At 38.2% G+C, this 12,813-nt stretch overlaps 2 protein-coding genes across 7 annotated transcripts in view; both read left to right on the forward strand.

The window, feature by feature from the left end:
* The window catches only part of LOC144956191 (uncharacterized), an 87,080-nt gene extending 74,452 nt beyond the window's left edge, over positions 1-12,628 (forward strand). For all 3 annotated transcript variants that reach the window (XM_078886604.1, XM_078886606.1, XM_078886605.1), the window contains one exon: positions 10,246-12,628. In XM_078886604.1, coding sequence (XP_078742730.1) covers positions 10,739-12,085 — 1,347 coding nt within the window. In that variant the 5' untranslated portion in view covers positions 10,246-10,738 and the 3' untranslated portion in view covers positions 12,086-12,628. The remainder of the gene's footprint in view (positions 1-10,245) is intronic.
* Positions 1-12,813, forward strand: part of LOC144956203 (stimulated by retinoic acid gene 6 protein-like) — a 744,310-nt gene that overhangs the window by 269,993 nt on the left and 461,504 nt on the right. The window lies entirely within an intron of this gene.

The raw sequence follows: 12,813 nt of genomic DNA on the forward strand, positions 1-12,813 counted from the left end.
GTTAATACAGTTTAATGAGAACAACTCACAAACGCGGATGGCAAAAACAATAACAAAAGCCTGAGTGACGTCATCTGCATACTATCTATAGTCAGGTTAATACAGTTTAGTGAGAATTAATCATAAACGTGGGTGGCAAAAAAAAAACAAAAAAACACAAAAAAACAAAACAAAAAACCAATAACAAAGACCATTGTGACATTAATTTCATTCTATCTATAGATAGTATGCGCTTGGCTAAGAGGTTCACAACATTGCCATCCGGAAATATAACGGACCAACACACAAAACTATCTGCAACCTTGAACGTTTATAGTCAGGTTAATACAGTTTAGTGAGAATTACTCATAAACGTGGGTGGCAAATAAAACAAAAAAAAACAAAACAACAAAAAACCAATAACAAAGACCCTAGTGACATCAACTTCATTCTATCTACAGATAGTATGCGCTTGGCTAAGAAGCTCACAACATTGCCACCCGGAAGTATAACGGAGACCAACACACAAAACTGTGTACCCTTAAACGTTTATAGTCTGGTTAATACAGTTTAGTGAGAATTACTCATAAACGTGGATGGCAGAACCAACCCCCCCCCCCCCCCCAAAAAAAAAAAAAAAAAAAAAAAAAAAGAAAAGAAAAAACAAAACAATAACAAAGACTTTAGTGACATCAAGTTCATTCTATCAAAACATACATTGTTTAACATCTCTAATAGATGATAATGTTTCATACACTCGTTCGTGCATTAAAATAGAAATGCAAGTATATTAAAGGAGCTTTAAATCAATTTCTTTCTTTCCACGATCGCCGTGCATGACACGAGAAGCCCCAGACAACCCACCCAAACGTGCCACAACCCAAAAAATTTCTACGGTACTCTAAACTTATAAAAACACCTATTTAAAATTTGGCCAGAAAACTCATCCTTCAAATATCGAGGGATTAAAATGATACTCAACTTGGTAAACACTGGAACCTGGTACTTTAAGTAACGTTTCGCGAAGTCCCAGGTTTGAGAGTGTTTTACCAAGACGAGAGTCATTTAAATCGATCGATATTTTGACAGATTTGGCAGATTTTTCGAATTCATTTTGATTATTTCAACGTCCTACTTTGTCATATAGAAATATATCCTTTAATTCCAGGGTGTTTACATTTCAAATTGTATGGGCTCCCATAGTGGGAGGGAGGTACATACTGTGTCTTTATCCCCTTATATCTGTTTTCCAACATGCTTTCTGTCTTTGTCTTGGAATGAGATTACTTAGTTTTTCCCTGGTCCTGGCCGGGTACCCTGGCTGAGAGCGAAAGTTCAAATGTATAGTTAGTTTTGGGAGATGATATTTTTTTTTCCTTGTAAATCATCTCTCTGTTATATACTGTATAATTTTTTTTACGTATTATGTATGTTTTGTAAACATTTGAGTGTATTCTTCTTAGTGGGGACCTGTGCTTGTGTCTGGATGAGACTTTTAGGTGATCTCAAACTTAGTACTTTGGTGTGCTCTTGAAATCTACATCTGTTTCTTATTTGAACCAATTCCCCCTTGTCTTACGTTTTCTTGGGTGCTTTAATTGTAATTCTGAAACTTTTTACTATCCCATTTTCGTCCTTTTTACTGGCGCTGATATGACCTTAATGTGTTGCAAGCGCCGTAAAACCCTTAAAAACAAAAACAAACAAATTGTATGGGGGCGATCCACTCAGTGACATCTATAGTATAGACTCTGGAGCAATCTATATTCAGGTTTTGGTGCTGCCAAGTCATTAATCACATGATGTGTTGCTGTCCAACGATTGGATATTCAATTCTTAACAAATGTAAAACACGCTGCTTTGTTTATGAAAATTGTAAACATACCCATTTGTGTCAAGCTGAACAAAATGACCAATCGTGATGTTAGATATTTCAAAAGCTGTGAACACTTTTCACCATGTGGGTCACTTTGGGTAGGTCATCCCCATTGCCGTTTGTGGCTATATGGTCTAGTGGTATGACACTCGCTTTCGTATCGGAGGGTCCTGGGTTCGAGCCTCGCTCGGCGCATAGTTGAGTCCTTGGAGAAGGCTCTTTACTCACATTCTATCACCGTACTCGGGGTGTAAACTGAGTACCTGGCCGTTAACAGTGCTGTCTCTGTTCGAAAAAAAATTGTAATGTCGCCTAACAGCCGTCATGTCCCGTCCTAAATGTTAAATGTTTCTGTTGGCCAAGGACCCATTGTAAAGCGCTTTGAGCACGTGCAGTGGATATAGCGCTATATAAAATCTCAAATGTTTGTTGTTTTGTTTGAGTGTCTTCCTCAAGAGACAAGTCAAGTCTGTGTCAGAGCCGTCTCCGATATTTATCTATACGACTCTGACCTATCCATTATATTATATTATGTTTTACTTTTCAATGGGCGAAACTAAAGGCTATGTGATTTACATAATATTTCTGTGTTGTTCATTTCAGAATTCAAAATATGTAGTTTGTGTTTATGGGTAGGCTATACATTTTTCATGGCATATAAATGGCGACATTTTAGAGAGAGAGAGAGAGAGAGAGAGAGAGAGAGAGAGAGAGAGAGAGGGGGAAGAGAGAGAGAGAGGAGAAAGAGAGAGAGAGAGAGAAGAGAGAGAGAGAGAGAGAGAGAGAGAGAGAAGAGAGAGAGAGAGAAGAGAGAAGAGAGAGGAGAGAGAAGAGAGAAGAGGAAGGGGAAGAGAGAGGAAGAGAGAGAGAGAGAGAGAGAAGAGAAGAGAGAGAGAGAGAGAAGAGAGAGAGAGAGAGAGAGAGAAGAGAGAGAGAGAGAGAGAGAGAGAGAGAGGGAGAGAGAGAGAGAGAGAGAGAGATTCACACAAAGAGTTATGGAGTTGGGGGAGGGGGAGGGGGAGGGGGAGGGGGAGGAGGAGGGATAGATACCTTTTATATCTGCGACTAGTCATTGGTCTAACACCATTCATTATTATACTCTTGAATCAAATGTCTATCTACTAAAACTGCGAAGAGATTAGGTAAATATACATAGATAGTGTACATTACGTCGAGTAGCAAAAACCCATTAAGTTGTATTGTAAGCCTTGAGAGAGTAGCGTAGAGTATGAAAGATAACAAATCTTGAAACAAGATTGTCAAGGACCCTTAGCGGCCTCCAAATAAAGACAAAGTGTTGTTTATATCCGTATACGGGAATTTTTTTTTTTTTTACTATGCTGGCCAATTCTTACAAAATACACTTTTCAACCAGTCAACTGCTGCGGCTATGTGGTCTAGTGGTATGACACTCGCTTTCGGATCGGAAGGTCCTGGGTTCGAGCCTCGCTCAGCGCATAGTCGAGTCCTTGGAAAAGACTCTTTACTCACATTCTATCACAGTACTCGGGTGTAAAATGAGTACCTGTCCCCACCAAACGAATGACAAAGACAATGACCTTTCCACAAGGGACTGGTATCTCTGGAGCTCATTGCTATGATGAATTGTTTTTTTTTTTGGTGAGTTTTGTTCACCCATAGAAACCACCGAGTCCTAAAAACGGTGTTAACATGTGTTTTGTTTGTTGTTTGTGCGGCTATGTGGTCTTGTGGAATGACACTCGCTTTCGGATCGGAAGGTCCTGGGTTCGAGCCTCGCTTAGCGTATAGTTGAGTCCTTGGAAAAGACTCTTTACTCACATTCTATCACTGTACTCAGGTGTAAAATGAGTACCTAGCCGTTAACAGCGTTGTCTCTGTGTCGGAAAAATTGTAATATCACGTCATGTCTCGTTCTACATGTTACGTGTTGTTCGTCAGGGAGCCTTTGTAAAGCGCTTTGAACACATTTAGTGGATATTGCGCTATATAAAAGCTCTAGTTTTTTTTTTAAACTGCCGTACTCTGAAAAAAATAATAAAAAACATATTTGAAAATTTGGCCAGAAAACTCGTCCTTCAAATACCGATCGAGTTAAGTGACCCTCATCTTGGCAAAGCTCTCAAACCTGGGATTTGAAGGAAGACCTCTTGATGTCCCATCTGCTTTGAGAGTTGCTGGGCAAAATGACGGTCATTTTAATCGATCGATATTTGAAGGACGAGTTTTCTGGCCAAAAGTTTTAAATACCAGTCTTTCCAGATGACGACAATACTCTTCAACAGTCGTAACGTCACTTCCTTCCTAATGACGCATGGTAACTTAGTAACACTGGCTCTAAACTATCGGAACAATGGCGGACACCCGTATGAAATATTTCTCCGGCGAGCATAAAAGCGTATCCAGAGGGAAAAAACCCCCATAAATTTGATCATGTTTTGACTTTTACACATTCTGATCACAAGGCATATGAAAAGTTATAGCCAACAGTTATAGCCAGCATGAAGAATAAAAAGTAATGATTTTCTTTGTTTAGAACCAAGATGGCCGCCGTTGCCGGGTGGCGTGACATCAGACTACTGAATCCAATTAACTCTGGTAAATAGATCGATATAAATTTCCCCTCATCTTGGCAAAAGCTCTCAAAACCAGAGTAAAAAATAAAGATAAGTTTTGAATTGTAAGCTTCAATTTATAAGACAAACACAACGAACACAGCACATATACTGTGGACGTTTTGGGTTTCCCCTTTATCAACAAAAACACGATGAAAACGCAAGTGTTCCATTCATCGTGTTTTGTTGATAAAGGGGGAAACCCGAAACGTCTTATAAATTGAAGCTTACAATTCAATACTTATCTTTATTTTTTTCTTCATTCAAGCTTCAAGAAGCAATATTTTCATCAAACCGGATTATGGTGGTTAACTGGTTACCCCAGCCCCCCCACCCATCCCCATATCTCCACCGCCATTCCTTCCTCTTGCCTTCGTCTCTACTTCTCTACTTTATAATAATAATAATAATAATAATAATAATAATAATAATAATAATAATAATAATAATAATAATAATAATAATAATAATAATAATAATAATAATAATAATACGATATAGTATGTCCCATGTGTCAAAAGACCTTACAATAGGGGGGACGGGCGGACGGATCGTATGAGACCTTGTTTCTTGGAATAATAAGGCAGGGGAGATGTTTGATTTGTCAACGGATTACAACAGGCAGGACGTCTTTGGCTGGCTGTCTGGCTCCAAGCCAAATATAACACACTTGAAATGAAAGATGTTATCGTGTCATTCTTATAATATGCCAGGTACGATATATTATTATGGGAGATGTCATATACATATATATAAATATACCGCTACCACTTACTACCACGATATCCATACTAGTCTCAGGTTTCATATTTTTTGCTTTGCTAAGATGAGGGTCATTTTGATTGATATTATGCTCGATATTTTAAGGACGAGTTTTCTGTGCTAAAATTTTGAATACGTGTTGGGTTGTTTTTTTTGTTTTTTTTTGTTTTTTTTTTTTGTTTTTTTTTTTTCCGAATACAGCAGCATAAACAATCGACTTGGAGAGAAATTTATGATTTTCTATTTGTGTTCACACAAAATTCGCAGATCCTGTCGTGAGAACGAATACGTTTAGAATACATTTTTAAAAAGATCTATCTATCTATCTATCTATCTATCTACCTATCTATCTACCTATCTATCTACCTATCTATCTATCTATCTATCTATCTATCTATCTATCTATCTATCTATCTATCTATCTATCTATCTATCTATCTATCTATCTATCTATCTATCTATCTATCTATCTATCTATCTATCTATCTATCTGTCTGTCTTCTATCTGTCTGTCTGTCTGTCTGTCTTCTATCTATCTATCTATCTATCTATCTATCTATCTATCTATCTATCTATCTATCTATCTATCTATCTATCTATCTATCTATCTATCTATCTATCTATCTATCTATCAATCTATCTATCTATCTCCCTCTCTATCTATCTATCTTTCCGTCCGCCCGTCCGTCTGTCTCTCTGTCTATCAATCTTATCATTTTATTTATTTATTTATTTATTTCTTCACTTATTTATTTCTTCATTTATTTATCTATCCATCTGCGGGTGGTTGGATGGGAGCATCACCCTTGAATCATATACCTATGATGTTCGCATGGGTGTACGATCCGATAGTGATGTCGTTTCTTCTTCTCTTTACTAGCCTATCCTGCTTCTTTGGTTTGTGATTGTATTTTTGACAGGGGATATTTTTTTTCTGTAAATCTTCTGCCTGTTTGTTCTTGGTTATTTATAATTTAGCTTATGATATCTTTAGGTTATGATTTTGATTTACATTTGTACTATTTTTGTTAGATTGCTGTTTTGTTTTTTTTTTTTTTGTTTCAGCGGTCTCTCATATAACCTCAATTGTGTTGGAAGAGACCTAAAGCAACAAACAAACAAACAAACAAACAAAATATCTATCCATCTGCTTTTTGTTCTTTGAGCTCCACATTTATAAAATGTTGCTTAAACGTATTCTGGATTTCTCAGACTTTCCCAAGCGTTTGGCGATTATTTTAGATAATGAATTAATTACATGATTGGAGAAAATTCTCATATCGATATATCGATATTCCTGCCGTTGAAAAAAAGCCTTTTGAAATACTCCTGCTAATCTTTTTGAAAGGTTGTTTGAATTTAAGCTTACGTCTTTTGAATTTGGATATTTTCATAGGAGAAGAGAGACGACAAAGGCCTGGAATGCATTGATTGATCAGTGAAATAGAAAACTAAATTCTTTGATGTACCGTAATTTGAGTCTATTTAAAAAAAAAAAAAATCGATCGTCTGCAAATTTCACAGAGATTTGTAATATCGATAAATTCAACATGAATTATCACAATAGGCAGCGTTTGGTGTAGTTGATAGAGCACTGTAATTATTGACGTGAGAGAGAGAGAGAGAGAGAGAGAGAGAGAGAGAGAGAGAGAGAGAGAGAGAGAGAGAGAGAGAGAGAGAGAGAGAGAGAGAGAGACAGAGCATAATTTAAATTCTCTATTAGTTTCAATATAACAAAGACGTTGTGACGTCACATCTATTTTTCTGGTTCCAAACTCCTTGGAAGTGTTATGTAACCAGCCCTTCGGAGGATTAATAATAAATGGGTTACATATTGAATCATAAAGTAGCATAACTATTATAGTACTTGGGTGTATACTTGAGCTTTTTTATATACATTTTACATTGTAACTTTACATACAGACTGTAGACCCAACTTTCCATGCAAACCATTTTCTGGTTAACCTTCTTACAAAAAGTGGTCGAGGTGGCCGAGTGGCTAAGGCTTTACACAGAATGGGACTCGAACCCAGGACGGACCTTCCTGTCCGAAAGCCAGCGTCACACCACTTGATCATGAAGCCCAACTTGTCAAAATCGTATTTTTAAAAATGTCAGTTTTAAGATTCTTAACTAGAACGGATCGGGTATGAGATTTTTACAAAATTTTGACAAGTTTTGAGTCACCTAAATCTGTCGATCTTTGCAGAAGAAAATTTCTGACCTAATGTCTATTTATTAAAGTGTTTTGTCGAAGATCGTCACAGCTGTCAATGTTGACTAATCCAACTTTGCTATATTATTTTGAAATAAAAAAACCCACACACAACCCCCCCCCCCCCCCCCCCAAAAAAAAAAAAAACAAAAAACAAAAACCCAAAAAAAAAAAACAAAAAAAAACAACAAAACCACAACAAAAAAAAAAACAAAAAAAAAAACAAAAAAAAAACACAAAAAAAAACCAAACAAAACAACAACAAAAAACAATAACATAAAAACAAAAACAGAACAAGACAAACAAACAAAAATCAAAAACAATCCCAAAACAAAACAAAACAAAACAAAAAAGCAAATCACACTCGTATAATATGAAGATTTGGCCAGAAAGCCCACCCTTCAAATATCGATCGATCAAAATGACTTTCATCTTACCAAAAACTCTTCATGGGCGTCTTCTTTTTGCCAAGATGAGGTTTTTTAATATTTCGTTTTTTTTTTGTTTTTGTTTTTTGTTTTGTTTTTATTTGTTGTTTTTTTAATTGACCGATAGTTGAAGGACGAGTTTTCTGGCAAAAATATTTAAATACGTGTTTTATTTATTACATTTAAAAAAAAAATTATTTAGAGTTCGACAGTACGTAGATAGACTGTTTTGGCATGGAAGTGTTCACTGTACATCATCCATTATCATAAATTGGGCTGGGTGACCTCCGTAAATATTTTTTTGGGTTATGCCCCTTGCCCTCTTGTTTTCGTTTCATCGGTCACATACCTGCTATTGTTGTTGTTGTAGTATATTATTATTATTATTATTATTATTATTATTATTATTATTATTATTATTATTATTATTATTATTATTATTATTATTATTATAATTTTATAACAGCGGAAAGAAAAACCGTAAAGGTGTGTGTGTGTGTGTGTGTGTGTGTGTGTGTGTGTGTTTTGATGTGTGTGGGGATGCGGGTGAAGCCCTCGGGCCATGATTTTATTGTGACGTTTGAGGTCATATTTTATGGATAGACAGGATGCGCTTTTTGGCCACGTTGAATATCCTTGAAATATTCACCCGATTTTACTGGCAACGTAAAACCAACAGGTCGTTGTAAACACTACACAAAAATAGGCGAATATTGATGCTATGCGTTTAGTTTTTAAAAAAAAACAACTCACAACACCCGCCAGCCGAATATAAAGTACTAACACACAACACTATGTCGTGTAGTCTTGAACTTTTGTAGTCTGTCTGACTGGTGGGATTTCGTCAGAACTGTCTAAAATAAATAACAAAGAGCTGAGTGACGTCAATTTCGTTCCATCTATCAACTCGTTCGAATGAGATACTTAAAGATACCCCAGTGCTCAGCGGTACGGTCTTTGATTCGTACCCGATCGAGAAGGTCTTTTAGGGTGTTGGCGGGGGGTATTTCCTTGTATTTTTCCTTCTTGCTTTGTCTGTCACTGTTTCACACACGCTTTTCTATCTTTATCTCCCACCAGTGCTTGATACATGATTTATGACTTTGCCAGATTCGACTTAACTCGAATTCCGTGTGTAAAGGTTTATCGTGTTCTAATCACAACAACACCCCTGTTTTGATCCATCTCACACCCCTTCATCCATCGTCTTACAACTTCCGGTCAGGTTATCACGTCAATCAAGATTGTGTTCTCCCTCCACTCTCCCTGTCTCTCTGACCCGCTCCGCACCGCTCACTCTCTACTTTCTCCCCCTCCCCTCCCTCTCTTTCTCTCCATCCCCCCCCCCCTCTCTCTCTTTCTCTCCATTCCCCCCCCCCCTCTCTATCTTTCTCTTCCTCTCATCGCCCACTCTCTATTTTCTCTCTCTCTCTCTCTCTCTCTCTCTCTCTCTCTCTCTCTCTCTCTCTCTCTCCCCCCATCTCTCTCTCACGCTCGCTCGCTCAATCACCACCCACTCACTCTCTCTCCACCTCTCTGTCTATCTATCTATCTATCTATCTATCTATCTATCTATCTATCTATCTATCTATCTATCTATCTATCTATCTATCTATCTATCTATTTATTTATTTCTCTCTCGCTCCCGCCTATCCTCTCAATCTCGCTCCCTCTCTTTCTCTCTCTCGCTCTCTCTCTCTAGCTCTCTCTCTCTCTCTCTCTCTCTCTCTCTCTCTCTCACACACACATACACTCACACACATAAACAAACAAACACCTTGCCCCGAGCAAATTCCCATTTGCATTATTATTGTCGGCAAGAGATTCAATCAAAAGCTATTGTGACAAGTTAATGCTTTTAGCTCTCAATTGTCTATGAGATTAAATAGACACAGTGTTATTATGTGAACACAATTTGTCAATGTTAGTTGATGACTTGAATGGAACATGTTAATCGCCGGACTCTCGAAAAAACCCGTATTTAAAAATTTGGCCAGGAAACTCGTCCTTCAAATATCGATCGATTTAAATGATCCTCATCTTGGCGAAAACTCTCATGTCGCGGATATGAGAGTTTTTGCCAAGATGAGGATAATTTAAATCGATCGATATTTGAAGGACGAGCTTTCTGGCCAAATGTTTAAATACGGTTTTTTTCCTGAGTTCGGCATTTAACGGATTAAAACAAAACAACACAGCAAAGGACGCTGTTTATAAGAGACACATGATAATGAGACGTTTTCTAGCCGTTCACCACGTCGTCATCTCATTTCATTCCGTCGGTGGTTGCAATGAAGTTAGTTATATAAGTATACATTTCACAAAAGCGGTCGTAAAAAATTGTTTACTCCTCAGAATTAACATATTCTCTGTTTTCTTTTTCATCCTTAGATTAATCAGTACCTGACTAGGGAATCCCACACGATTTCCATCATCGAAAGTACAACTCCAAAAGGATAAAAAGCGTCGTGACGTATTGGAAGTACAACTCCAAAAGGACAATAAGCGTCGTGAACATCCTCTAATAAAAATAAAATTAGACTTCATTATCATCATTATCATCCTCGTTATCACAACCATGCTGTGTCTCGCAGGTCCTAAAACAACATCTGACACAGAGACGGTCTCGACGAAGACTGGTCAAGGAACACTCATCTAACTGGAGAAAAACCCCATTCAAATCTCTACATGGTGTGTTAATTTGTTCCAATATCTGTGTATTGTTTACCCTCCAGAACTACTACAGATACAATTTTTAATATTTCATAATTGTTCTTTACTAGACGAGACTTTTTCCAATTTTTGATTTGTAGAGTAATACAAAGAGGATAATATCTTATCATATCACATATTTCTACGATACAGTTTCAAACACAAAGCAACAATGAATATTTTCGGCTGGCGCAAGAATCTGTCCATCAGCAACCAGAACCCAATATTCAAAGTACGTTACCTTGGCAACGTACAAACATCCGTCATGAAGGGCGAAGGGTGCGCTGACCGGGCCACCAATATCATCTGGTCAAACCACAAGAAGAATGCCCAGGCCGGAATCGAAATGAAAATCGAACTGACCGGCTCCGGCATGAAGGCCTACACACATGACCAAGGTCTCACAGAATACCTGGCATCGAGGATCTCGTACTGCATCGCACATCCCAATTTCCCTCGTCTCTTCGTCTGGGTTTATCGCCACGAGGGCAGGAAAAGCAAAACGGAGCTTCGTTGCCACGCGGTTCTTTGCAAGAACGAAGCCAAAGCGAAAGCCATCGCATTTCAACTCTGCGAAAAACTGAAAAGTGCCCTGGAAGAATTCAAACGTGAAAAAATCCATCTTCAAAATTCCCGCATGGTTCTTCAGAAAACCAACTCCGTTCCCAAAAGCGGCAATTTGTTGCCGTTACGTACACAATTGTTAAGCACTGCCAAAAACTTCCGGCCGCCTCCAACTAGGACAAATTCTGCCAATAAACTTGGCGCCATTTTGGAAGACCGGGAAGAACCTTTGGATGAGTGCATCGAAGAGGAAGAAGAGGAGGAGGAAGTGGAGGAAGCAGAAGGTGGTGTTATCGCTCAAAGGCGACACGGAAGGAACAACGAACTTCGTGGGCATATCTTAACCGGAAATGTATCAAACGGCCACGTGATTCACCAATCCAGCGAGCCCCCATCCCCGTCATCCAGCGCCGGGCCCAACCCCCCGGGTCTCCTTCACAGGGGCCGGGAGCACCACGGAATCTTGGAGGCCTTAGATCTCGAAAACGCTGCCGGGGCGGCGAGTAACGAAGAAGGCGAAGATTTATTCGGCAGTGACGACGTCATTGATTTGGAGTTCGGCAACGATTTCAAGGAATTGGAACAGGAAGGCGGCGTTCAGTATTGTCTTCACAACGAGAACGTCGACTCCGACGAGGAAAGCGCCGAGTCGGGGTTCCACGACCAGGAGGCCAGTTTTCCCGATTCCGAATTGGTCTCCGAACCCGGTGATGACTCTTCAGAGGAGAGGAAAGTTGTGCCTAAAGGAAAGAAGGACAATGAAAATACTATTGGCGAAGGGGGTCGTCGTGGTGGTGACGACGATGGTGGGGATTTAGACGAAACGGTGAAAGTATGTGCCTATCCATCGCCTTTAGATGAAGATTTGAACGATCTATCATCGTCTTCATCATCTTCTTCGTCAACGTTGACTTCGTCATCACCGAACGTTATTATTGAAAACACTGCCTTATAGGATTGACTATAACTGTGTTCAGTGTTCAATGTTAATACAATGTTTATACTAAATTATGTGATATTTATACTTACTGATCATAAATTTTTTATTGATAAGATATATATATAACATGTGACCCGTCGTTTGAAAACGGTATAATGTCGGGGTGAATCGGGTTCAAAAAGGGGATTTTACAGTTATAGTGTTCAGAAATGTGACATTTTGGAATTGGTTAATCTCTCCTTCCGATCATTTTCCGTATTGCCCCCCCCCCCCCCCCCCAAAAAAAAAACAAACCAAAAAAACAAAACAAAAAACAAAAAAAAACAAAAATAAAAAAAAAAACAAACCAAAAAACAAACGTCACACCCAACCAACATAAAAATATTTTTTTTTAAACTCCAAACTCAAAAGGAATAAATACATCCTAAACATAATTTTGATCAGCAAAACAAGCTGTACAACACATTATTAAGTGAATGACTTTAACAAAAACAAAAAAATGTCATCAAATTTTGTACTGTAGATATAGCCTACACAAGAAATCTGACGGAGAAAAATGTTGGTTGCATCGTAAGGAATGGGACGATTTTTCTGTAGTTGGTATGGAAAGGGTTAAGAAACTACATCTATTCTACCATACATTGAAAAGTGTGACGTCACGACTTCTTTTCTTCCCGTTGGATGCTGGGAATTAATTTTATAGACACAAATATGAGTTAATTTCACTTCGTTACCATGGAGAA

Source organism: Berghia stephanieae, chromosome 10, assembly GCF_034508935.2.
Source record: "Berghia stephanieae isolate SIO BIC M18660-M18661 chromosome 10, UCSD_Bste_1.3, whole genome shotgun sequence".
NCBI classification, from domain to species: Eukaryota; Metazoa; Mollusca; class Gastropoda; order Nudibranchia; family Aeolidiidae; genus Berghia; species Berghia stephanieae.